At 39.3% G+C, this 27,078-nt stretch overlaps 1 protein-coding gene across 1 annotated transcript in view; it reads left to right on the top strand.

The window, feature by feature from the left end:
- Positions 1–27,078, top strand: part of adamtsl3 (ADAMTS-like 3) — a gene marked incomplete at its 5' end in the record, with an annotated part of 289,382 nt that overhangs the window by 227,876 nt on the left and 34,428 nt on the right. Inside the window, 6 exons of the mRNA XM_053321975.1 lie at positions 3,338–3,633; positions 3,747–3,876; positions 12,993–13,203; positions 13,407–13,586; positions 15,745–15,898; positions 26,375–27,016. Of these exons, the coding sequence (XP_053177950.1) occupies positions 3,338–3,633; positions 3,747–3,876; positions 12,993–13,203; positions 13,407–13,586; positions 15,745–15,898; positions 26,375–27,016 (1,613 nt within the window). The remainder of the gene's footprint in view (positions 1–3,337; positions 3,634–3,746; positions 3,877–12,992; positions 13,204–13,406; positions 13,587–15,744; positions 15,899–26,374; positions 27,017–27,078) is intronic.

The raw sequence follows: 27,078 nt of genomic DNA, 5'->3' as shown, positions 1-27,078 counted from the left end.
TATACTCTGTATCCACGTCCATCTAAAAAAAGCTGCTGTCTAATAATAGCAGCCATGGTAGAAAATAGTTGCACACTTCTTAATCATGTTGGATGAACATTTTTCAGGCGCATAGGCTTACCTATCCGACCACACACTCTCACACACTCTCACACACTCTCACACACTCTCACACACTCTCACAGCCAGTTTATCCAGGGCTGTGTGAATCTGTCCTACTCTGTTTCCTCTCTTTCCGCTGCTGATGATAAGCATGTGATTACTGCCTGCTGCTCTGGGCCTGGTCAGCTCTGATAGGCTCCCTGGGATCCATCAGCTCTCAGAGCTCACACACACCTCAAACACTTGGCACACACACATTATACTCATCCAGCTCTTTGCAAACATGCTCTTCAAACACTTTGCAGATTCTTTGAGCACACACACACCTACAGCAGGCCCCAGCAAATCTTCATTACATGCAGGCAAGTATGCAGGCTGCTTTTAAGCTTTTTCTAAATGTTTTTAATGAGAGTGAAGCTTTTTGCTCCTACAGTAGTTGTTATGTTGCTGAGTGCTTCATGTTTTTCTGCTGTATGCACCTCGTGTTCTTGCAGGTTCACCTCAAGTTGAAAAAACTTCAGCTCAGAGCAGAGAAGCACTTAATGTCATCAGTGTTTGTGAGACTTCTATGGTGGTGATGACAACACATGGAGATAACAGTCATGGTTTCTGGTAACTGTAGTTACTGTGAGCTGACCAGAAAACAGCAAAATTATAGTTTAGCCAAGAACAGATTATGTGGTGGTTACCTAGCAACAATAAAGCTAAAAAAATAGATGCAGAAAACTGCTCTTTTTTCAAATTGTAGGCTTCATTAAAATAGGCAGTGTAGTGCAACATGCAAAAAGCACTCTGTCTGATCAGGGCTTTATGTATAGGACTTCTACACTTTTTTCCTTTTTTCTTAAATCCAAGTGTTCTTAAAATATGGCAAGAACGCCCCTTTAGTTGCACTTGTTTAGTTAATGAACCTAATATAGGATTCACCCCAAGTCTCTTAAAAACATCCACCTTTCCCTCACTTGCATCTTCTCCTTGTGTCTTAGTTTCTCCTACTGTAGATGCATGGAGAGACGCACCAACATCACACACACACACACATACACACACACACACACACACACACACACACACACACACACACACACACACACACACACACACAGAGAGAGAGAAAGCAGTCAGACAGCATCTTCTATCATTAACACACCTAAAGTCAGTAAACCACACTTGTACAATAAAAACTGTATTAGAGGAGAAATCTGGTTACTAATCTGCTATATGTATAGATTTACATTAACCAGGTTACTCAATGCATATAAACACACTGATTGTTTGGTCAAAAATACAAGTTTTCCAATTGTGACTTTAATACTCACGTCCACAGAAAGGTGAAGTAAGGTAAGGTAAGGTATATTTATTGATCCCCTTAGGGAGAAATTCAAAAACTAACATAACAGTAGCCACATAAATAAAATGACTATATACAATAAACAATCTGCAAGTATATACATCTGCAAAATACATCCATTTCTGATACTATGTATAAATGTGCAATGTTTCTGGGATTTAAAAAGTAAAGTTGAGTGTTTTTCAGTGGGATTAAATTTGAAGGACAGCTTCAGTCATTTTAGTGGGAGTGGGAGGTACTGGGAGTATAATCTCCACCATTGATCTGTGTGTTCAGTGGACCCCTCCCAGAGAACTGTAGCTGTGGTCAGGTTGAATTTACCATTGTAGTCTGTATCTAGATATCTTATCAGTTTTAGGGGAGAACAAAACACATGCTTGGCTTCACTTTACCTGATTTCCAGCAGGTACATTTTCAAGTGTGTAAACCCCACCTGCCTTATTTGCATGTTAAGATCTGATCAGAATCAAGAGAGCGATAAAGAAAAGCTCTATCCCACACAGATTCTGGTAACAGCATGATGATTCACATCAATTTTCAGATTTTTCTACTCATTTACTGGAGTCCGTCCTTCATTCTGTCACCTGTCCTCATATATATAATAGACCCAGCTGGAGCTTTCTGCAGTGAATGAGCTCTAACCATCCAGAAACAGGACTCTCTCTCTAAATATATGCCACCTCCCCTCAAGAAAGCCCTGCAGAAACCCTGACCTTAAGGGAACCTAGCTCTCCACTCACCTCTGTTCAGTTACCTTAACAAGCTCACTGTCACACTTTAACTCTGCTGACTCTGCCAGTCAGCACATTCAGGATTTCATTACATAAATCTTCTAGAGTATTGTTTTCTTACTAGGATTTAGTTTTTCATTATATCCACATTATCTTTTGTATACAAATGGAAAGCACTGTACTCTGAGGTACTACTACATAACTTTAGTACTACCATTTTAGATCAGATTAGAAAAGAGGAAGAAGCAGGATAGAATTAGATGAGTTGGAAAGTAAACTGTACGGAAGCTAAAGTCAATAAAAGCAACATAAAGCCAGGAACTTTGTTTTACATGTGGAGGCTTTATCTAAGGCTCCACTTCAAACGAAGGCTTTGTCCAGTTTTCTTTTCTGGTTATTCATGGCACTGTGACAAACAAAATGAGCAGGCTTCACAGGCTTCCCTGGAAAGTGACAAGATACAAGTTGCAGTGATAATGTGAATTCAGCCAGACACACATTATGCAATGATGGGCACAGTATTTTAATATGAAATCTAAAAGAAAGGAAAAAGCTTTGTACACTGGCTCCCAATAGCATTCCACCTCTACCTCCTGACCCCGTCCCCACTTTGACTCATAGTAGTGCTAAAAAAAAAAAAAAAGGGACAAGCTGGTGTCAATATCCAGATTTGCATCCTTATCTTCTAACTTTGTTTTCAGCACAACAGGAAGCAACCATACGGGCTGAATTCCAAATACATTGGACGGATTTTGTCCCATGTGCGGAGAAGCTTAGTAAACATACATCAAACAAACTGCATCAGTATTAGAACACAGTATTGGACAGTTGAAGCTCTCCAAAAGGATACATAAGAAGATAAACACCATACAATACTGCCTCTGAAATTACCCCCAGAAATAGGACAGGAGCTGTTGTGAAGGCACAGCTCCAGGGTCTTGTTAGAATATTGATGCAGGATGCATGTATTTCACAGAGTTATGTTTTTTGTTCATGTCTTACATTTTGTGAATCTCATTATTCTGTGATTGCTGCAAGACTTGTAACCAACTGACTACAAGTATTGTTTGACAACTAGATGCAAATGCGCACTAAAATCTGTTGCTAGTAGTTTAAATGCCTCATCTCTGTTTGTGTCTACCGCCGTGTTCAGATTCGTACCCGGACCCTGGTCCCCCTGCAGCGTCACCTGTGGGCCTGGCAGGCAAAGTCGGGAGGTGAAGTGCCGGGTGCTGCTCTCGTTCACTAAGACAGAGGTGGACCTTCCAGAGGAGGAGTGCGGTGATGACAGACCCCAGCTGGAGAGGCCTTGCAACCAAGGGATATGCACCAGGGCTCCAGGTATCTCTCCAGACCTCCAGGAGCATGTGGACACTTACATCCAGACGGGGGAAGTGCACAGCTGGGACTACAGGGGCTTCACTGCCTGCTCAGCCACATGTGCTGCTGGTGAGCTTTTCTGAAAGGGATCTTTGCTGTTTAAAAGTTCTGGACTCTTTCTTTTGTCCACACTTGTTGTCTCTTTTATGTCCAACCGGCCGTTGTGTTTGTTCTGTGCCCAGGGAAGCAGACAGCAGTAGTGAGGTGTGTTAACAGGAAGCGAGGTGAGGAGGTGGAGGACTCTCTGTGTGATTTATCCAGCAAGCCTCCAGTTATGATCCGCATCTGTAACCCCGAGCCATGCCCCCCAAGGTAAGCTTCAGAGCCTGAACGAGCATATTAGATTATTATTATTAGAGGGACCACTGCAGCCGGAGACCTGAGGTGTGTTTGTTTCAAGTTATCACATGTATGAATATTGGGTGAAAATGCCCAAATGAGCCCGACTCATGACCAGGGCTCTCAAGTTTCATGAAAAGTTTGACGTGAGATTACACAGACATCAGGGGTGGGGGTGGGGGTGCACTGGGCAATTGGCCTAATAAGCAGCATCACAGAGCTATAAGGACACTGTGCTATCACACGCGCTGCATTTATAGTCACACAAACACACACACACACACACACACACACACACACGTGCGCAGTCACTCTCTAGCGCTCACTGTCACTCACTCCAGATTCCGGTAGATTGGATCTCATTTGCGGGCGTGAAGGAGCCGCTATCAATATACAGGAGAGTTGGGATGTCTGGATTACATTCTGTATATAATATATTAATGTCTATGTGGTGGGATATATCACTTCTTGTGTGAACTGCTTGAAATGCGTGTGTGTCTCATGCTCAATGTGTGAGACTTGAGAGGTCTACTCATGACTGTAACATGGTCATGTAGCGGAGCCTACAGGTCAAACTAAGCCATCAAGTTTTACAGGATGAGTCTGATGTGATATTCTAACATGTGTGTGTAGTTGTGCGGTGTGCTTAAGAGTCCTGACAGCTTATTTCAAATAGAAAATGCCTGTATGTTATATCTATTGGATGGAATGTATTGGAATACTGGTAAATAGTGGAAGATCTAGAGTAAAGAACTTTCTTGTATGTGACGACAGAATAATCTTAAACCAATATCCACTTACTAGCTTTTCAGAACTTCCAACCACATCTCATAGTCTTCATCAGCAAGTAGAACTAGTACCGATATCATCACCCTAGTGTGGAACTTTGCTCACATGAAGACAATGAGATGTGGTTGAAAGTTCAAAGAAATGTTAGCGACAATGAACATTGAGTTGAGATGAAGTGGCACAATCTCTTTGGACTAAAATAAAGTGCTTTTGTACTGACAGACAATCAAGTTTCACATTTCACTGATGCGTATATTATCTTGACTCAAGGACTATATTAGTTTCTGTTATGAATTACACACACATCTTATAACATGTCAAACTAATCTCATTACCAAAGGCAGTTGCTTGGACTTTGCGACAACCCGTTACCACCAATCACAGTCTAACAGAGATCACAGTCAGTTGCCCTTTGTCATTACAATTACAGCAAATATAATCCTGAATTATTTAGTTAGCAAAACAGTTTATTTAATAAGATAATGAAGGTTTACCAGACTGAATAAGATGAAATCAAACTTTACTGATTGAAATGTAGCATAGAGAAAAGCAGGAACATGATACATAATATAGACTGTAAGGGGTTTGTATGTGCATTAGGTTCATTAGTGTGTAGATATATTTAGATAAAAAGCACATGAAACTACATTCCACAAAACATCCTCAACATTGGTTTATCTTCATTAAATATGACTAGAAAGTTTAATTGTATGGATGCATTTAATGGTTTAAAGACTGATCACTGTTTGTTCATTAATACTAAATACAGCCTAGAGTATGTTTACATCTAACAGATACAGTATGCAATCTCTTGTGGCTGATTGAATTATGACTCTACTCTGTCAGAAGCAGAGGTGGAAGTAGTGTGACATCAGAGAGCTAGAAAGACGGAAGCATGAGTTAACTCAACATGTGATATTGTTCAGGAAGGCTGCAGCTCATTTCATGTTGACTTCTTTAACCATCATCGGCTAATCTTAAACATTTCCAAACTCCAATCAATTAGATTTTGTGCCTTAACATAAACAGATTGGGCACTAAAAAAAATCTACATCACACAGTGGTGAGGAGATATTTTTGAGTATTATATTACCTTAAGCCTTCAATGAAGAGTCCAAGCAATTGGATACACAATATATATGATACTGTAAAGGCCCGTTTTTTATTAACGTACGTACGAAAATGTATCCGTCCTTTTCAAACAATGTTACCGTCACTGCTCACATACTTCCATGCGTCCTTTACGTTGGCATGGATGTTAACCAATACATCCACCAGGGGGCAGCACAGAGTCAAAAGTTTATGACAACAACAAACTCAAAAACAAACATGGCGACAGTGGAGAAGATATTGATAATGTTCCTCTTGCATAAAAGACAAAAACAATATGTTTAAAGTTTCTAACCAACTCACACAACCTTTCCTCAAAAAGTTCTTGTCTCACTAGAGCTATGTATCAAGTAGTGACAACAACACTGCCCCCCCCCCCCATGGTTTCCGGTGGTACTGCTCTGTTTGGTCTGTATCTGTAAGCTTTATGGAAACGTGCAGAAATACGGACGAAATGAACGCAGAGCACTGACTGAAGGCTCCGGCCGTATCCGGATTGAGTTGAGTTTGATTTAGCCACGTCTGTCCCTTTAATGAAATAAGGCCAGTCAGACGCTGGTGGCAGCAAGCACACATACTACTTATTTTGGTCTGCTGTCCCTCTGGCTGTACTGGAGACACTTCTGGATTCTCCTCCTGCTCTGGGAAAAGGATTACCATGTGGCTAATAATACACAGCTCCTACATGAAACAGCACACACAAGTAAATGGCTGAATACTGTATATGGCTTTGATATAAGGCTTAGTACAACTCTGGCAGAAAGCAGAGCTGCAGTCATTTTTCATTTCAAACTTGGATCATGTCTTCTCATATTTTCCCCTGATTGACACTGACAAGAATCCCATCATTTGCTTCACTGTGGCTACTTGCTTCTGTCTTGCCTGGGTGCTGCAAAACAGTTCCAAGAAGCCAATAGATCTTCCAGAAATCAATCTCCAAAGCAGCCAAAGCCTCTTTTTCAACACGCTGATTGCTCACTTTGATCTGAGGCATAAAAATGAAATAACATTGAAAGGCATAGAAAAGACATCTGGAAACAGATGAAAAATCAGACCTTTCTTGTTCAGGTTAAACACTTTTGGCTGGCGCTTCTCCCTCCATCAGCCAGCTGCAGATGCCTGTCTGTATTTGCCTGCATGTAAAAGTAGAGCAAAGTAAGCTGTCATAGTCATCTCTGCTGACAACAGTTTGAAAAGAAGGAATATTAACAATGAAAAAGCATGGGGCATTACCAGAGTAATCCTGCATTATGTTTGAAAGGCACTGTGCAGTTGTGCTTTAGTTAGAATTTAGATGTAAAAAACTACTTAGTGAAGGTTAGCTTAACATTGATGAATCTATGTAGAATCTTACAAGGTTTTGTAGCATGAATAAGAACTTAATACTACTTAATTTTTTGGTCTTGACAGGTAAATGTCCTTGTCAGAAAGTGTGTCCAAACCTTTGACTGGTACTGGTACAAATGTTGCTTTGTGTGGACAGTTTTATGGATAATGTAGAATCCAGCGTTTTTTGAGCTTGACTCATACTAGGGGATGAAAGTCAGGATATTGCATCCCCTCCTGTTTAAATGTTAGCAGCGTGACTATAAGGATGCCAATCGCTCCACCAAATATTACAACAAATATTGCATTTTTTTAAAAAGCCTTGAAATTAAGCACAGACATTCGTCGTTCTTGGAAAATGAAATGGAGTGATAATTTTTTTGACATTGTGGTTTTGAATGAGTGGATTGTTATGAAAATTAGTGGAAGTGCTCAAACTCCCTTGTGATTATACACATATTACTATGCTGAGGTTAGTCTGTGTGTGTGTGTGTGTGTGTGTGTGTGTGTGTGTGTGTGTGTGTGTGTGTGTGTGTGTGTGTGTGTGTGTGTGTGTGTGTGTGTGTGTGTGTGTGTGGTGGGGGGGGAGGGGGGGGAGAGACACTAAATCAGAGTGTCCCTTTAAACACAACAGCTCCATCAGTAGTCTGATTTGATCTTCAGTGGTTGATGGGGGCAATTTGTTGGAAAACCTGTGGTTGTTTGAGCACAGCTGAGTTGTTAATCATTAGAGCAGTGGTTATAAAAGCAAAAGATCCCTCCAGGACAGTTTTAGTTCATAAGTCAGCAGCAGAGTATGCTACTTTGATGCTAAGCAGTACATACACTTCTGTTCCTCGGTTTCCTGGTTTATGTTTAACAGACAAATATTGATTGATTCTGAATGACTCATCAGCCTACATTTACCTTCTAAAATAAAAGGCTGGCAGCTGACATTTTGGTTTAAGAACAAGTACTAGTTTTAGTACAAGAATCAATATTGAAATGTTATTTGAATACATTTTTAGCAATTGTTTGTATGCTGTTTACATTGTTTTTGCTATAGCTTTGGAGCAGGCCCCATATCTGTGCTGCTAGACAGTATACAGACCACATATGTTATGACAGAAGCAGAGGGATTTATCATTATTTGTTTGATTAGTTCTTCAGGCCCTATGTTAAACTAGCTCTGTGGAGAATGAATGGGTTGAACTTCCAATCCAAAGCCATGCCCTCACTGCCAATGCATGTTGGATAGAGTGTTCAGAAAAGTGCAGTTCAATTCATAGACATGCATATAGACATGATATTGTATGTACTACTTAAGATCCTTAGTAACAATGGAGATTTTGAATGAGCTCAGAAGTCAAAGATGACTACATAGAACCAGCATCATTCACAGGTTTAGTGCCCTGATACCTTACATCTGGTTCATCTGCTCACATTCCAAAAAGCAGTGTGGGGGAAACACACCCCGCTAACTCATTACCTGCACTGCTTCAGAGGTGACGGTCAGAGCCAGGCTAACTGTTCCTTCCTACTTCCAGTCTTTATGCTAAGCTAGGCTAAACCTGACTCAAAAAGGGATATTTCCCCAAACTATTCCTTTAAAATATCCTGTTTTTCTATAACTCACATCACTTGGACACACAGCACGATGGCATGTAGTGTAGACTTGATTGAGTAGAGCAAGTCTTGTCAGGATATAAAATGACAGAGGTGTTGGTACACATGATCTTTGAAGAACATTAGTTTTTATATCCACAAGTTCCTGCAACTCAACGGTCACAAGATGCTCATAATACATATTGTGTGTGTGTGTGTGTGTGTGTGTGTGTGTGTGTGTGTGTGTGTGTGTGTGTGTGTGTGTGTGTGTGTGTGCGTGTGTGTGCGTGCTAGAAGTCACTGCATTTCCAGGCAGCAGATGGATATTTGCCCATCTAGTAGTCCTGCAGACTGGAGGCACGTCTGATTCACACACAGTGATTTACCACTCTCTCCTCCTCTAATGGACATTTACAGGAAGCAGCTGCAGAGTGCAGGGCTTTACACACACGTGAACTTTCTTTCTCCCAGACACACACACACACACCACACACAACACACAGTATGTAGTCTGCTGCCATGTACCTGAGGAAACCAACAGCAAGAACACATTGAGAATGCCTCTACCACTCTGTCCATCTATAAGTCTCTCTCTCTCTCTCTCTCTCACCCTCTCTTTCTCTCTCCCTCTCTCTCTCTATCCCTCCCTCCCTCTTTCTCTCCCTCCCTCTCTCCCTCTCTTTCTCTCTCTCCCTCTCTCTCTCTCTCTCTCTCTCTCACCCTCTCTTTCTCTCTTCCTCTGTCTCTCCCTCCCTCTCTCTCTCTCTCTCTCTCTCTCTCTCTCTCTTTCTCTCTCTCCCTCTCTTTCTCTCCCACTCTCTCTCTCCCTCCCTCCCTCTCTTTCTCTCTCTCTCTCTTTCCCTCCCTCTCTCTCTCCTTCTCTCTCTCTCTCCCTCCTTCTCTCTTTCTCTCTCTCTCCCCCCAAATGACTGCTATACATCATGCTTCTCAGTGGGGATTCGTCTCTTGCCTTGTATTTTCTCTGACTTTATGAACTTTATGAAAACAATAAAGAAAGCAGGATTCCATATGAGGCCCATGTATTAAGTGAGGACCATTCTCTGGACAGATTTCTGAAACCAATTTGCTTTCCAAAAGAAATGTGCACAGAAACCTGCTCATTCATATACCTGCATCTGTAATTATCAAGGTGTTTCTGTGATTTCTCAGCCTCTCAGTCAATCTGTCATTTCTGTACTGCCTGAGATATCTCAGCTGTTAAGGACGAGTTCATTTACCACCCTGCTTTATATCCCTTTGATGTGTGATCATCAGTGATAGGCCTGGTGGCATCAGACTTATGTGATTTGATGGCTGCATTCAAGCATTACATTGTTCATAATATTTTTTTTTTTATTTGACTAACCATCTTCTCATGTGACTCAGACTGTGGAATGAGCTGTGCAACAGACATACAGTGACCGCAAAATCTGGGCTCAGCTAAATCACAAAGCAACATTAGTGTGTTAGCTATCATTGGGTTCTCTAGTATCATGAAGCTGGCCCATTTAACTCTTATGAATCACCATAGTAACCTGTGCTGCATTACAGTGGATCTGATCAAAATCTGTCAACATCCAGTCAGCTGTCACTTGAAAAACTGACTCATCATTCCTGCAAATGATATATTTGTCACAACTGTTTTCTATATGTATCCACTTTAAAATCAATGTATCATATAGAGACTTTGCAGCTGATTCTAGATGCAGGCAGGGTGATATGATATGGCTGCATAATAAAGTTCAGTATCTGTGATTTCTTATAATAGTCCTGACAGTGTTTGACAGTGTTTTGACACTCAGCAGCTCAGGGTTATACCTTTTTCTGTCAAGTATAGCTCATTTAATTGTAATGAAACATTTCAGTCAGATTATGAGGACACCATTTCCTACTGCAGCACAGATGTTTAACGGTTTTTAGTTATAACACATTACCAATAAGTTGATTCTCCATAATCTACTATAAATGCTGACAACACATCGATGTAAATCACGTTCTATTTTACTCTGTCAGTCACTGTTTCATCTCATGTCACATTAAGTAGTTCATGATGTCATGAAGTTCTTAATGCTTGTCATTAAGGACCTAGAGCTAATAGAGCTAGCTGATTTCCAGCTTTGTGATTGTGTTTATCAGCGATCACCAATGTTAGACTCAGTGAAGCAGGTAACCCAAAGAGAGCTCAGCTGAACCTGATTTGTTCAAGCTCATTGCACACAACTGACCATCATGGAGTCACATGAAAGACTTGGAGTGTTTCATTAAAAGCAATTTACATACAAAACCATTAGAACCATGAGTGGAGTAACTTAATATAGGTGAGAGCAGTCATGTGCACGTCTACACAACATCAGTAAATGCTGACTGATGAAAACAATGACATGACAATACAAAGCAGTACCTGCACACTGCAATATATAGACCAATTACAGCTCCTTCTCAGGTTAATAGTACTACTGTTACTACTACTGCCTGACAGAGACCTACTCCTTGTATCACATTTAAATATGTACACATGCAGTTTTTTATAAAAACAAAAAATGTATACAACATAATTACACAACTAAGCTGTACAAACAAAATTCATAATATGTAAATAAGTTAGCATTTTCAATCTGTTAAAGTCTGTGTAAAGTAAGAATAAATATGTGTTCTGAGTTCTGAGGGTGTTGTTAACCACCCTGCCAAATTTGAATGATTAAAAAAATATATGAAATTAGGCTTCAAAGTTGTGTAAAAATCAGTCTTTTTCTGCTACCAAACGCTGTGGGAGTGCCCGCCGAGTCCACTTAAACCCCGCCCCCTACCAAGTGTCACCTGTCAATCAAAGTCACCACCTCTACCAGAAACATGGACGCTACGTTTGAGAGCTTTCTGCTGCTAACTCAGCGGCTAGCTCGGCGGCTAGCTCGGCTAACTGGCTAACTGTAGACTGTAGTAGTAGTAGTGTGTGCTGAATGTATTTATACCTCTACAGCAGCAGGGGCGGGTTTATGCTAATGATTTTCAGACCCTCCCATTAAATCCTGACCTATTTAATGTGTTTAGAAGAAAAAGTCTGAATTCACTTTACACGGTCTTTAAATAGTTACAGTGAGTGAGTACTGTATGTAACAGACAGAGTTCATGATTTTCACATAGAATTGAAAAGAAATGTACTTTTTGTGTTTTAATGCAACAAACTGTGACAGACACAGTTTGGCATGTTAATGTGACTAATAGTCTAATAAAGCAACACACCCTTTGGATTCTATTGATGTATGGCTACACATTGTATGAAGTAATGTAGACATGATGTATGACAGACATTTGGTCCAACACAGTCTCATAATTAAAAGACCATATTATATGTTGATTGTTCGTGCACTCTGGAACGACCTATAGGAGTGTTTTCTAATTGCTAAACTGTTACAAATCACTGTGAGAAATAATGATAGGGGATTTCATGGTGTGGCAGCACTGTGGTGAAGGTCTGGTTACATTCAGGAACAATAACTACTTGGTTAGAGTTAGTGAAAGGGTTAAAATGAGAAAAATGGTGTGGGTTGAAGTTATTCAGCCTTTGTTGTCATGGCAACAGTAAATAGCACGACAATGGCGGTTATGGTTTTTAACAAACTGTAAACAGGTTTCTCCTGCTGCTCAGTCTACTTTTTGTCATCTAACTATCTACTGTATCTATCCACCCAACCCGCCTCCTCCCAATGAGGACATCTGTCACCTTACATAACATCATCTGAACTGCATCACTTCTCCAGCTCATAATTACTACAGCTGCTAGAAGGCGTCCATCACTCAATTGTAACTATAGGTCATTTTTTGGCAACTGAATGTCCATTTTTCTTGGGAGGACAGGTTGATTCTTTCCATGTCTAGACACCCAATGGCACTTTGAGTTCAAATTCAAGTTACCTCATTCATTTTCCACCACTTGTTCTCACCTCAATTGTGTTTGTTTGAGGTGAAAAACTAAAAAAAACAATACAGATACAGTCAAAGCAACACCAGGCCAGGTTTAACCAAACCATGTTGTGGAACATGAAAACAGTCCACAGTAATCAGTTACAGACAGCTAATTGGACAGAAGAATACAAATCATGAAGCTTCGGGACTCATCAGAAAATTTGAGGAAATACTTCCCCCATTGTCTTTCTGTTTACAATAATATGGTATCACAATGAATTCTACTTTATATTTAACAGTACCACATGGAAATCATACTGTTTCCCCATGTTTAGCTGTGTTCTGTGTTTGACCTGCTCCATTATCTGTGTTTGCAGATGGGAAGTGACAGCGTGGACCAGCTGTTCTGCATCCTGCGGCGTAGGCATACAGACCAGGAGTGTGTTCTGCATGCGTTTGCTGTCCGTCGACCAGCAGGATATTCTGACCGTTTCAGAGGACGAGTGCAGAGAATTCAAACCCCCCATTCTGCAACCCTGCAACCAGGTGGACTGTCCTCCATCCTGGGAGACTGAACCTTGGCAGCAGGTGGGGATTCTGTGTGTGTGTGTGTGTGTGTGTGTGTGTGTGTGTGTGTGTGTGTGTGTGTGTGTGTGTGTGTGTGTGTGTGTGTGTGTGTGTGTGTGTGTGTGTGTGTGTGTGCGCGCGCGCGTGTGTGTGTGTGTGCGTGTGTGCCCGCCCTGTGTAATAAAAACTGACTGAATCCTTCCTGCCTCTCTCTTATTTTCCAGTGCTCCCAGTCATGTGGTGGGGGCCTTCAGGTGCGTAAGGTGTACTGTAAGCAGCTCCTGTCCACAGGGGCCTATAGGAGACTAGGAGACAGGTCCTGCTGGGGGGGCAAGCCTGCCACCAACAGAGGCTGCAGTACCACTGACTGTCTGCCCTACCTGGCAGGAGGAGAGTGGAGCAAGGTAAGCCCCAGAGATAATGGACCAGTTGTTTTTAACATTACAATATTCCATAATATTGAATGGCATTCGTAACATTGACTTTTTGAAGAAAAATGACGTAATCAGTGTCAGTTGGAATTGCAGTAATTAGCAGATCTGCTCTCAGAAGTGAAGTAAATCCAATCAAATATAATATGGTCCACTCCATATGTCTAAATGAAAACAATCTATTATTCTTTATTTCATATTTTTCATGTAAGCAGTCTTGAATGAAACATATTTTCTCCTGAAGCAGGCCATCTCAGGTTAAACATCACCAGCATGACAGAAGAGGCCAGTTCATGTTCACACATGGCTTTAATAACAGCCGGCTGTACAGTCTAAATGTTTTTTAGACAACAGACTAAATATGTACTCTGTTTATCCAAAGTTCCTGTTTGGAAATGTGCTGTAATGTTTTCAGAGATGTGAGGAGGGAGCTTGCTTGAGTTGACTTCTTTCAACAGGTCTGCTTCAGTGTGAGCAACCTGCTGGTGTGGTAATAGTATACTTAACCGTTCCTTTACTATCTAACATACTGATAGTGTATGTAGCAACAGGACATTAGACTGGTAGAGACTTATCGATGTCATGAAATTAATGGATCATCAGGTTTGTTAAAATGTACATTTAGTATTTTTGTTGGTTTTATATAATTTGAAATGACATTTGCACCATTTCTTACCAAAAGTAAGACCGAATGCTCCTGAACATGTCAAATGGTGTAACCACAAAAGAATGATACATATTAAATTACTTAATTTAAAAAAAAAAAATGTAAATGCTTCCTGATTGACATGATTCCCCACATTAAATGTATTGTTTAGAACAATTGTATTCCATTGTCAAGCAAGTTGAATGATTTGGTACAAAGTATTTATGGTTACATCACTTAGACATTTTTTGCCATAATGCTCTAATATATTCTCAGGAAATGGATTAAAAACATTCATGCATTTATTTTCAAATTTCAAATTTGACCCTTTTAAATTTGACTAAATCACATGGATGAAAAAAAAAAAGTCATTGACTCGTATATAAAAAAAAATGATGCTAACACATAATGGCTAAGCACTGACACTCCCCACACACACACACTCATTGGAGAGCCTCAGCTAGCTCAGCTACAACACAGGTGTCACACAAAAACTTTAACAAAGGGCCATTAATGTCCCCCTAGTGACTGTCAGAGCTCTTTGTGTTTCTGACAGCAGCATCATGGCCGGTTAACTCTACATCACTGTTAATGCTACACTGAACGGTGGTCAGCCAGTGTCCCCTTACCTCCCACATTACACACTCTGCAGTCAGGAGGCCACCACCCCGACAGTTGTTTGCCTCTGCTGCATTTTTTAAATATGCTGGGAGGGAACTGGCAGAATTTGGGTGTGTAGTTAATCTTTAAAACGGCTACATGTACAAAGTTATTTTAAAACATTCAAAAATGAACTAGAATGGGTTCACAATTTTTCAAGTCTGTCTGAAAACAATATCCAGGTGCACATACTGTACTGAAAGAGGTTTTCCTGGCTGTAATCATTCTTCCTGCTTATAATGACTTTTAAAAGATCCTTCCTAATGTGTTTACAATGTAAGTGATGGGGGACATAGTTCACAGTCCTTGTTTTGTGCCAGTTGAGACAAATCAAGTGGATATCTTCCAGAGTTACACACTTTCTTTGTTTTATACGTTTGTTTTATTTGGTACACACTTTCAATACAAAATCCCCTCTTTGTGTTGTTGAGCTGAGGTAAGCAACAAAAAGAGGGACTTTGGAAGATATCCATTTGATTAAAGCCTCATGTTCACTTCAGATAAACTTTTAAATACATCTGAACTGTGAATTTAGCTTTCATTGTGCAGTGTCCTTATGTTTTATTTACTGAACAGCCATTACAACCATATGTCCAGGACTTTACATGAATCTTGCACAATTTACAAATGCCATTGTTCCATGCACATCTTGTCTTTTTGACTGTACAAAAAACCCTTAACCATACTTAACCATACCAATTATATGTTAAAATCAGTGACACTAAACAACCAAATCCAGGGTTTTGCAGAATTGTTCAAATTTGATGTTGACGATAATGATGTTGAATGAAGAAACATTCCTGTTCTTTTGTGTTTACTCCACAGTGCTCGGTGTCCTGTGGTTTGGGCATCCAGCGCAGGGACATATTGTGTCGCCAGCTCACAGCCATGGGCCAACAGGTGACCTTGGCCAGGGAGCTGTGTTCAGGGTTACCCCCACCACCACTCGTTCGAACCTGCCGCATGATTGCCTGTCCCAGTAAGAACACACACACACATACACACACACACACACACACACACATTTTAAGACATTTATGTACTGTATGTTCACATTTGTGGGTCAGTGACAAATAAGGTTTGGCAAGATGAGCTATTTAAAAATATGTTAAAATGGATATATATTTACACCTACAGTGTATTTAAGTGTATTTACACAAATAAATACTTTATTTAAAAAAAATGTAAATGTTTCCTGATCTCCATGATTCTCCAGATTAAATGTAATATTTAGAACAATTGTATTCCATTAGCTTTATTTAATATAAAAGTTATAATGTAAGATCATGCCAAACTACTTGATATGGTGTTTTATTGACTATTTACTGTTTTTAAGTAAGTTGAATGATTTTATGGTTACACCACTTAGACATTTTTGCCATAATCCTCTAATATATTCTCTCAAAATGGATTAAAAACAGAAATTTGATGCTGGGTCCACAAAAAAGAATGTGTGCAAGTTGTTCATGCGTTTATTTTCACATTTTAACCCCTTTAGATATGACTAAACCACATGGACACTAAAACCTCATTGACCCTTATACAGTAGAACATTAATACAGAACTAAAAACAACATTGTGTCAGGACTGCTGCTTTGTGTTGACATACAACTACACTTGCAGCAGTGCAAATACACTAGCAGCTCCTCTGATGTGCCAATAAGCAAACAAAAAAGAACAGTAGTTTGAAAGGTAACGACAATTTTGAGTGAAAAGTGAGTGTTACTGAGATTAGTTTGTAGTAATCACATATTACTGTAACACATAATGTGTCAACTGCCCAACACTGACTGTGGGTTATGTGTAGGCTGAAGGTTTTGACAAAGAAGAAGACATTATCTCTGGTTCTGCTGCATCTATTCTTTTTAAACTGTCCATCAAAAGAGCGAGAGGGTGTCTGACAATGTTACTAGAGTACAATACTAAATCAATGAGGTTGGCTTTTATGCGTCAATGTCAGTCTCATTTTTACTCTGTCTTACCAGTCTTACTGTATTCGTGACTGGCCAGATTACAGCCTAATTAAAACATTCTCATGAACACAACGTTAGCATGTGTATGCCTGGAAAGTAATTACCCATGGAGCTGTGAGCAATGTATACACTCCCCAGGCCTCAGCGGGGTCTCACTCTATCAAACCATCAACACAGCCCCTTCTGTCTTTGAACAAGAACATATGAAAGAAAAAAGTTTACTTTGAAACTCCAGTCAAGCTTATCTTCAGTCTTCATGCCAACATACTGTGCTATATAGTACAGGCAGGCAGCCAAGAGTTGTATATAGTCCCAACATGTGGCAGAGACATGTGAATATCATGCATGGAGCTCAGCAGCTGTTTATTGATTGTTGACTCAGTACACAGCATTGTTCCCACATTCAGAGAGCCACCGTTTAATCTGATTCCCTGTAACTCACCTCAGCTGGGACGCAGACTGTAAAACACATTTGATTGAATGCCTTGCAAATGTCACAGCAACTCCTGAGAGTCTAAGTGTGTTTGGTCAAATGTTCTCTCCAGCTGCTGCTCTCTCTCCACCAAAACCATTGGTTAATTAAGGTCAAGGCTGAGTCACTGGGAGAGGTACAGATTCCACCACTGTATTTTGGGCTGTGAATGTACAGATGTGTTAAGTGGAGTCTTTTTTTAGATAGGCCACACAGTGTTGTACTTGGCATTGGTCAGCATATTGTGAATCATTACAGAGGGTACATATTAGTGTGTTGGCCCAACCTTTGGATTGAATTGAAACTTTTATGTGATATGAAGACTGGACTTTAGTTTTATGGTTTCTAATTCAGGGAGGGCTGGTGGTTATAAAGCATATAGTCAAAAGGTCACACAGATGGGTGATAAATCAAATTAAAAACTAATATTAAGTGTCATAGCAAGGTGTTTTCCCACCACAAGCCTCCAAAACAGATTTGCTGCTTCTTGTCAGAGATTCAGAGACAACATTCCTCCAAAAGATATTCACTCATTTGGTGTTTTGTCAGATTTATTTTCCAAGTATTTTTACCCATACAAGGTATTTCAATTTGAATGTAATCATCATAAATATGCACAACAGATGAAACTATTCAACCTAAAGATATCACTATTATGTACAATAGACACATAGTTTAGTTTGTTCTACAGTTAATTTAAACATGTAAAAAAATTGAAAGAATCCTATACAACAAACTCAATATACACATTCTCATAAACTACATATGTTCAAATATAATAACATCAAATGATTGACGTACATATAGAAACAATTATTAGATGTTGTCCCATATGCACCAATATTTTTTTTAAGTTATACAGGCAGGGCTTTATGTATATAGAATCCTTTTTCTTAATTCAAGTTAATATGTATATGTGTTTTTTGTTGTTATTATCTTTCTTTAGTTGTAGGAATTTATAATGAATGAATTCCCAGTGAAGTTTACAGTTTCAGTGCAGTGTGCCTCCATTACATATCTTTATCACAGGGATTTGATAACCACATATGCATATTCTGTGTATAAGATTATCGGGCAATATATCAATTTATTGGAATGTCTGAGTTTTTTTACTCCCTAATTTTGGTATCGGTATCGGCCCCAAAAACCCAGTATCAGTCGGGCCATACATGACATATTTATTTTATTTTATTTTATTACACTGCAAGCTTTTAACATTCAAATCCAGCATTAAAGCTGCAGTGTCTCATAGCTTCTCCCTGACTGTGTTTAATGCAGTGATGACTAAACACAGAATCATCACACACTCTGCAGATCCCTCAACTCTTTTATTCCCAAATATCGGCATCTGCACCAAAAGTCGAGTATCACTCTGGTCCTAGACACAACAAAGGGACAACATACAATATACATATACTTTTAAACAGGATACAAGTAAGGCAAAGTTGTGTAAGGAGTGCTGAAATAAATATTGTATGGCTAAATAAGTGATGCGCTACTTTATATAAAGGTTATGTACACTATAACCTACTCAAATATATATTTGACAGTAATGGATGATATGTATACATGTATATAATTTGTTGGTACAGGTTTTTTGCACAGTGACTGAGTTGACTGTTCCCAAGTGTGACAGCAAGAGGAAAGAAAGTGTAGTGTGTTCTGTAGCGCCTACCAGAGGTGAGAAGGTGTGTGACTCATTTTCCCTGCACGCTTCTTAACTCTGGATGTGTTGTCAGGTCAGATCAGCACCAATAATCTTTTCTGCAAACCAGACTGGTCCGTTTCCTGGTCTGTTCCTGTCTGTTTTGGTGGCCCATCCAAACCAGTCAGGGATGAATGTTGAGGGAACAGACTTCAGGTGTAAAATGAGATCAGCTGCTCCTGAGACAGCTCCTACATCCTGAGCTGGCATAGGAACTACATCCTCTGCTGGCCTGTTTTGATGATTGTGTTGATGTAGGATTCTCATGTCACATCCTGGGAGACTGTAGATTGTAGACTGTAGTAACCTGAAGGTGTCCACAGTCTGCACAGTGCTGTTGACTATGATGAAGTTAGGGCGCTCTTCCTGAAGTCCACTGTCATCTCCACAGTTAGCGAGGATTTTCAGCTCCAGGTTGTAGTTGATGATGATGATGGTGGAGAGAGATCTCTGGCTCCAAAATCTCCCACATGTGTTCAGTGGGGTCATTGACTGAGAAGAACAAGTGACTCACATCATTTTCATAATCATTAAGCCATTCAGTGAGTCTTCATGTCCAAACATCTGGATCTGATCATTTCATCACATGTCTGTATGTTCATCAGCTGCATCAACTGGCAGTCAGAAAATAGTCATTTTAATGTAGTGTATTATTACTAATATCATGTTTATGGATATATATTTATTAATAGCACCTCAGTCAGTTATACTGTATTGTGGCAGACAAACCAAGACAGAAGAATTACCTATAGCTAAATTAGATCAGGCCACTTGAGCTTGAAACCTCTTGCTCTCATAATGGCTTAGTATCACTGTCTGAGTTCCAAAATAGGACGATATGTTAGCAAAAACGTTGTGCCTTCTCCATTGTTACAAAGAATTCAAATCACCCAGCCTTCTCTCGAGAGGTAAATCCCTTCTGAGTGGAGCTTAGGACTGTTTTTCTCTGTTTGTCAAGAAGCTGCGGTGGGTTAGGCTTTTTATTCCTTGAAGGAATTGCTTGTAATTTGTCAAATCTGTCTACTTACATGTTATACTTGAGAGTTAATGGCTGTATATTAGGCAAGAAGCAAAACAATCATAGCATGACTCCACTTAGAGTACAAACCTGAGCCACCCATATGTACATTGAAGTACATTTTGGTCACTGAGATTGTTTCTCCTCTCCATACTGTTCATGAAAATATTTATTTTTAAAGAGATTTCAATGTAAGCAACAGGGAACAAAACCTGAGTTACACAAATCAGTATCAAAATCCCCTCTGTGTGTGTCCTTTCATTGTACCTGTTCATTGCACAGAAAACTGTCAAGAGATACAAAGAGTAGATTTTGTGCTGAAAACACTGAAACTTTGGAAGGTTCCCATTAAACACACTTTTATGCTTAGAAAAGTCAACTTCCAATTGTGTTCCTCATCTCTCACAGCCAGCATGGACAGGAGGAATGATTACAGTGACCAAATACTGTTTGACTGTACCTGTGAGTATTGACTGATTTGGAAAAAAAGTCCACAGTCTTCATCCCATAGGTCTAAAGTTGTTCTGAAACTAATATGAGGTTTCCATCAGTCTCTTACAGAGGCATACATCCTGGCATGTATGTTTCTCACTGTGATAAAACACCAACAACAAATCTATCTGACTGCCAGCAGACGGTGCCTGTTTTATTTGTTCAATCATCATATTAGCTATAATCCATATTAGAATGGATTTTTGCAATGACTGTGGATTTTGTCCCCCAATCTCCTACAGTATAATTGTGCTGCAGAGGCACCACTTCATGGCAGGTATGGTTAGAAAGAAAGATTACAGTGTCTGTCATTATACAGATGGTGTGTGAGTATAAGATAGACTGTAACAGCAAGTTTGACATCTCAGCAACTTTGAATAGTTGTGTCACTGGTATTCCAGTCAGTAAACATGGGCTGGATGGATTCCTCTCTCCCTCTCGTCTTGCCTTGCCTTTGCCTTTGCGTCCTCAAATCCAGGACAGAAAAAGCAAATACTGACAAATGCTGTTTACTTCCTGGCTATAAATGTGAGATGAGATGTGACACAGCGAACCCCTCTCACTCTTCTACCGTTGCATACTGTTTACACTTGCCAAATCCACTTGGCTTTACTGTTGTAAATTCTGCTTGGTCCAATACTTCTCCACAGTTTTTCCCTGCTTAACCTGACTTTATATCTATAAACCTTTTCAAGTAAAAAGTAGCTAAAAGTTTGCAGTGTGTCCACATCACTGACATACTGATGGATCCCAAAGCTAGTGGTCAGTAGGGCTGGGAATACTCTTGGTTAGACTTAGATATGGGCCTTCCATCCAGTGATAATCGCCTTGAACTTGTGTCCCATTGTGTAACCATGAAACCGTAAACTGAGCAGCTTTTCCGCCTCAGACTTTATCTCCCAACATGTTATTTGAGTTAATTATGTCAAATCTATTTGGCAATTCCCCCCTATTTAGCCCCTGAGTGCCAATAGAGGAAGGGAGGAAGGTCTTGTTTGCATTTTCTCATAGTCTAAGTATGACCATCAATCAATGTGGTTTACAATCATCATTACTCACACCGACCCAAACTGCTTCTATTTGTCAGGAGTTATTCTGTGTTATGCTTTTAGCTGACATATGGAACAGTGCACAAATAAAGGTGTCATGCTGCTTGGCTCGCTTCCCTGCTCATGCCCTGTGGAATTCACTTAGCTTTCCTTCTCACTGTTAAATATAGTACGGCCTATGTTGTAATAAATACATGACATAAAATATATACCACCTGGGCATAGGTCAGATAAATGATTGCCTGTTTGTACCCAAAGGTTCTGGGTAAGACCTCTAGAGGAATTTAGTCCTGCCATGCTCTCCTCACTGTAAATGTGATAATAATTGAAATTAAATTGAAACTATGAACTTTTGAACAGCGGCAACTGTGACCAAAGGCAACAATTATAAGATCATGTTAAAACATAGTGGAACAGCCCAGATAGCAAAATTGCTATGGCTGACACCCGATTCTTGCGACACTAGGAATTTTTTTTACAGTTCTGGGCCACAAGAAAGTAATAGCAATGCCATATGTCAACCAAGAAAAAACAGATAAACCAGAACTGGCCCACATCCAGAATACACACACCTGAGAGCACCGCATCTTTACCAGAAATGACCCACATTTCATTTGGGACATTTGGGACATATTTCCAATTTTACATGTGGGCCATTTAGGCTCACATCCACTTTGTCCATGCCAGAAGAAGACCAGCTGTACAGCATCATTACCTAAAGTGGCCCACTTCCATATGCTATCTGGAAGTAGTGCAGTAGTGCAAAGTCATGAAGTCTGCAAAGTTAAGTTACTGGTCATACTGGTCCAATTAAGGCTGTAGCAGTCAAACCTCTAAGTGTATAATGCACTGAGCAAGGGTGGTCTTTCTGTTTGTAAGACAGAGAATGGGGTATTTCTTCATTCAAAAGTTACACAGTCTCACTTAAATCAATTCATTTTATCCTCAACACAATGTAGTAAAGCTGTCAGTTTTAAGTCAGGTCAACTTAAATTATCCAAAGCTTTTCAGACCTTATGATTAGTTCAAGTGCAAGTTTGATGTCGCATATTTCAAGCATATTTTTATTATTTTTATTCATGGGAGAATTTTCCTGTGTTTGGATCAATTACATTTTTTTTTGTGTCCATGTGGGTTAGTCAAATTTAAAGGGCTTAAAATGTGAACATGAACGTATGAATAATTTACACACATTCTTTTTTTTTGTGGACTCAGCATCAAATTTCTGCTTTTAATCCATTTTGAGAGAATATATTAGAGGATTATGGCAAAAATGCCTAAGTGGTATAACCATAAAATCATTCAACTTGCTTAAAAACAGTAAATAGTCAATAAAACAGCATATCAAGTAGTTTGGCATGATCTTACATTATAACTTTTATATTAAATAAAGCTAATGGAATACAATTGTTCTAAATATTACATTTAATCTGGAGAATCATGGAGATCAGGAAACATTTACATTTTTCAAATGAAGTCATTATTTGTATAAGTCCACTTAAATACACTGTAGGTGATAAAATATGTAATATTTGTCATTCTTTTGTGGTTACACCATCTGACATTTTCAGGAGCATTCAGTCTTACTTTTGGTAGAAAATGGTGCAAATGTCATTTCAAATGATATAAAACCAACACAAATACTAAATGTACATTTTAACAAACCTGATGCTGCTTTTAAAACTAGTTTTAACATATTTTTGAGTTGCTCATCTTGCCAACACTATTATAGATACAGAGTGGACAAACACGTAACATGCAACAAAGCTCCTGGCCAGAATCCAACCAGGGACCCATAGTTGCATGGTATGGGTATGGTATGGTCTGACCCATTTAGCATTGCTGTATATTAACATTGTCAGACTCATGGATAGTTTTAAAAAATGATCAATGCAAATGCACCAGAACCAGAAATGTCATCTTTTTTTCAATGCATTTTCTTCCTTGTCACAATCTGGTCACCTACATTACAAATATTGCAACTCAGTTCACTTGACTGTACAGTTTTTTTTTAGTTTTCACACTTGTAGTTTTCAGCCCGAACTGATGCTGACTCACTGATACTGAGACACAGGCTTTATACTGGCTTTTTTTTTTGTTTACTGAGTTCCTCTTTAGCCACTAGTCTCTCAGAGGCCTATATCATAAATCAAGTTAAACTAAGTCTAGCTCTCTCACTGAGCCTAGCATCAGCTGTCCTCCACAGACAGTAACGCTGCCTTTTTCAGGCTATGAGGAGGGATTGTTATGAGCGACATCTTTGGAACCATGAATAAAGTACGTAACATTAAGCTGTGATACTAATTACCTGCAGGAATGTTCTGTTTTACCCTCAAAAATTTATATTCAGTCAAGTCAAATGTAAACAATATAATCTTACAAGAGAATAAGAAAGTGTACATCTACTAGAAACTATTTCCAAATATAAAAAGTAGGCTATGTTTAAGATACATGTGGGAATTATTATGACTTCAGTCTGGAGTGGGTATTTTTTGCTTTATATTTAGATGAAACAAATTATTCTCAGTATACATAAAAAACAAAACTTTAAAGTAATGCTAGACAGTTTCTGCTACCAAAGCAAAGGAAGTCAATGATTGATGAGGTCCATCTGACTGAAATGTTACATTTTATAATCTTGGGAGCTAATTAACAGCGTGTGGATTCTTTTTCTAATGAGAGAATAAAGGCTGTTGCTTTGGTTTTTATTTCCATTTATCATCACACAGTTGTCTCATGTTATTCTGACTGCAGTGATGTAATCAGGGTGTAAATTCATCCACACTGTCAGCTGTCACTCTGGGGACAGAATAAACGTTGCATGATTAAAATACAGCTCAAATCATCAAATGAAAAATCTCTCTGTCTGTTTGAAGCTCTGTTTTAAAACCACAGTGGAACAACAAAATGTTTCTACTGAACTAAAAACATATTTATTACTCTTTTTTTTTTGTTACTTTATTGTAAACTCAGGGTTTTTATCACTCTTTTCCAGTGATCTGATTATCATACACAGGACATCATTTTTAAGCTGATGTACTCTGAGTAAATGTTTTTTAATTGTTTAATATTTAATGTTGTTACAGTCATAATAACACTGAAAAAAAAAATTCAAACACTTTAACTAACACCGTTAAGCCTAAAATGTTTTAATCACAGAATACACAAAAATAAGAAATATTTCAAAATGATTCATTTTATTGCAGCGGGTTTACATGTTAAAGGTTAGCATAAAACCTACCTTTCTAATGTTGCATCTTTCATTTTTTAATAAATTAACAGAAATAATTATAAATGTTCTCGCTTTAGATAACATTTTTACACCATAAACAAATAGTGTCAAACCAAAAGAAAACACGAATGCACAATAATGAATGACATTACTTAAACCAGGTCAGAATATGAACAGTATGTAATATAATAAATAATAAAACAAAAAATCAACAGTAGTTATGAAATAAATCAGACATGTTAGAATAAAAAGGTGTGGTATCAAGTTTAGAGAAAGATGTCAGTGATTGTGCAGGTCTCAGATGTTCAGGCAGAGAGATCCAGAGCTGAGGATCCCTGACTGCAAAAGCCTGTCACAGGTTTCATTTAGAGCTGTGACTCAGGTACAGCCAGAGGGGCCCTGCCTGCTGATCTGAGGCTGCGCTCTGGGTTATCAGGGAATAATAACTCGCCAGTGTAGCTGGGCACTAAGCCATGAAATGCTTTAAAGATAATCAGTCAAATCTGAAAATCCATTCTAAAGCTAACTGGTAAGCAGTGAAGTGAGTGGTATGCTCCTCAGTTGATAAAAACATGACCGAGTGACATTTGTGTATTGCTTTTTAAATGTGAGGTGAGTCAAATATCACACCCATTATACAACAAAACATACACATATACATATGAGATACTGTACAAAGTAAGTTGATGTTTTCCACAATCAAAGCTCAGTGAAGTTACAGACTGAAGTGTTTTCTTTTCTTTATTTGTGTGTCTGTACTGATCCCAGTTTAAATGTGGTGACTAGCAGTACAGCATTAATCAGTACACAACAACCCACTGAATAGTTGTTAGGCTTCATTTCTTTAAGGAATAGTTCAGCATTGTTTATGACAGGCCAGCATGTCCAAATGGGTCCCACATGGGTTAAATACAGACTATGTGGGTACTGGGTTGGCATGGGCTTGAAATGAAATGAAACACTTTTAAGTTTCTCAAATTTACTTATATTTTTATATTTTTGTTCTGTCACTTTAAAGAAAACGAACTTCAAAAAACTGTTTCCTATGGAAGCGTATTGCATTCACTTGAAGAAAAAAATAAAAAGCTCTGTTTTTCAAAATTGAGATAATTTTTCTGTTTTTCAGAGTAAACAACTATGACTTTCACTTCATAATATGACACGTTTCATGTTATAATGTGATTAGTTTCATGTTACAACATGACTAGATGTTCAGCTCTGATGCTTTTTTTCTGTAGATTAGGAGCAGCGGTGGGTTAACATTATTTGCTGATGGGAGCTTCTGGCAGGATTTTGAGGCATCTCGTTAATTCAGAAAAGATTACTACGGAAAACTGAAAAAATTACTCAGAAAACGTGAATGCAATATGCTTCTGGGGTTTTCTGTAAAAAAAAAAAGATAACAAAAAACTCTATTTGTGTATTTCCAACAACAGAGCATAAGAAGGAGATGAGGACCAAAGACACACAGAAGACTCCAGTGAAGACACTGAGGCGCCCAACAAAGCCCAGAGGCTTTATCCCTGGGGTTAAAATGTGCCCAGCACTCATGAGCGCCAATGATCATAAAATCTACATTCAGACACGTAAGGTGAAGCGCCTCCACCTGACCATTGGTGGCCACGCCTACCTCCTACCCAACACATCACTGGTCATCAAATGCCCTGTCAAAGTGTTCCCCAAAGCTTACATCATGTGGCGTAAAGACGGACGTCCTTTGCCTAGCTCCAAACGCCTGGACGTCACCAAATTTCGCTCTCTGAAGATCCACTCTCTGGGGCCAGAGGACATCGGGGTGTACGAATGCATCGCTGGACCCGCCTCAGACATCTTCACCCTCCAGCTGATAGGTAGTCACAGCAGACCAACTGTGGCAAATACCTATAACGACATAGAGTTCAGGGGGGCTGTTTGCTACAGCCATAACAATCACGTACGGGACGGTCATCCACTCGGGGTCATATCAGGGGTGTATCTGCTGCCTCCTGGTGACCAAGAGGTCTCCTTGCATCCGAAGTTGGAGGAAAGGCTCATAAATATTACCTTGCAGGCTGACAGGAGAGAGATCAGGCAGGAGCAGGCCTCAGAGCTCATCTCCTCACTGCTAACCCACGTGTTTGCTCAAAAGCTCTGGACCAGGCCTGCACATGTTAAAGGTAATTATGACCTCAGCTTCTTATGAACTCTCTTCCCACCACCTTCTCTGTGTCTGTCATCT

This window comes from Scomber japonicus, chromosome 1, assembly GCF_027409825.1.
Source record: "Scomber japonicus isolate fScoJap1 chromosome 1, fScoJap1.pri, whole genome shotgun sequence".
NCBI lineage: Eukaryota > Metazoa > Chordata > Actinopteri > Scombriformes > Scombridae > Scomber > Scomber japonicus.
Note: the sequence above shows the minus strand (reverse complement) of the source record. Positions and strands in the feature narration are given on the sequence as shown.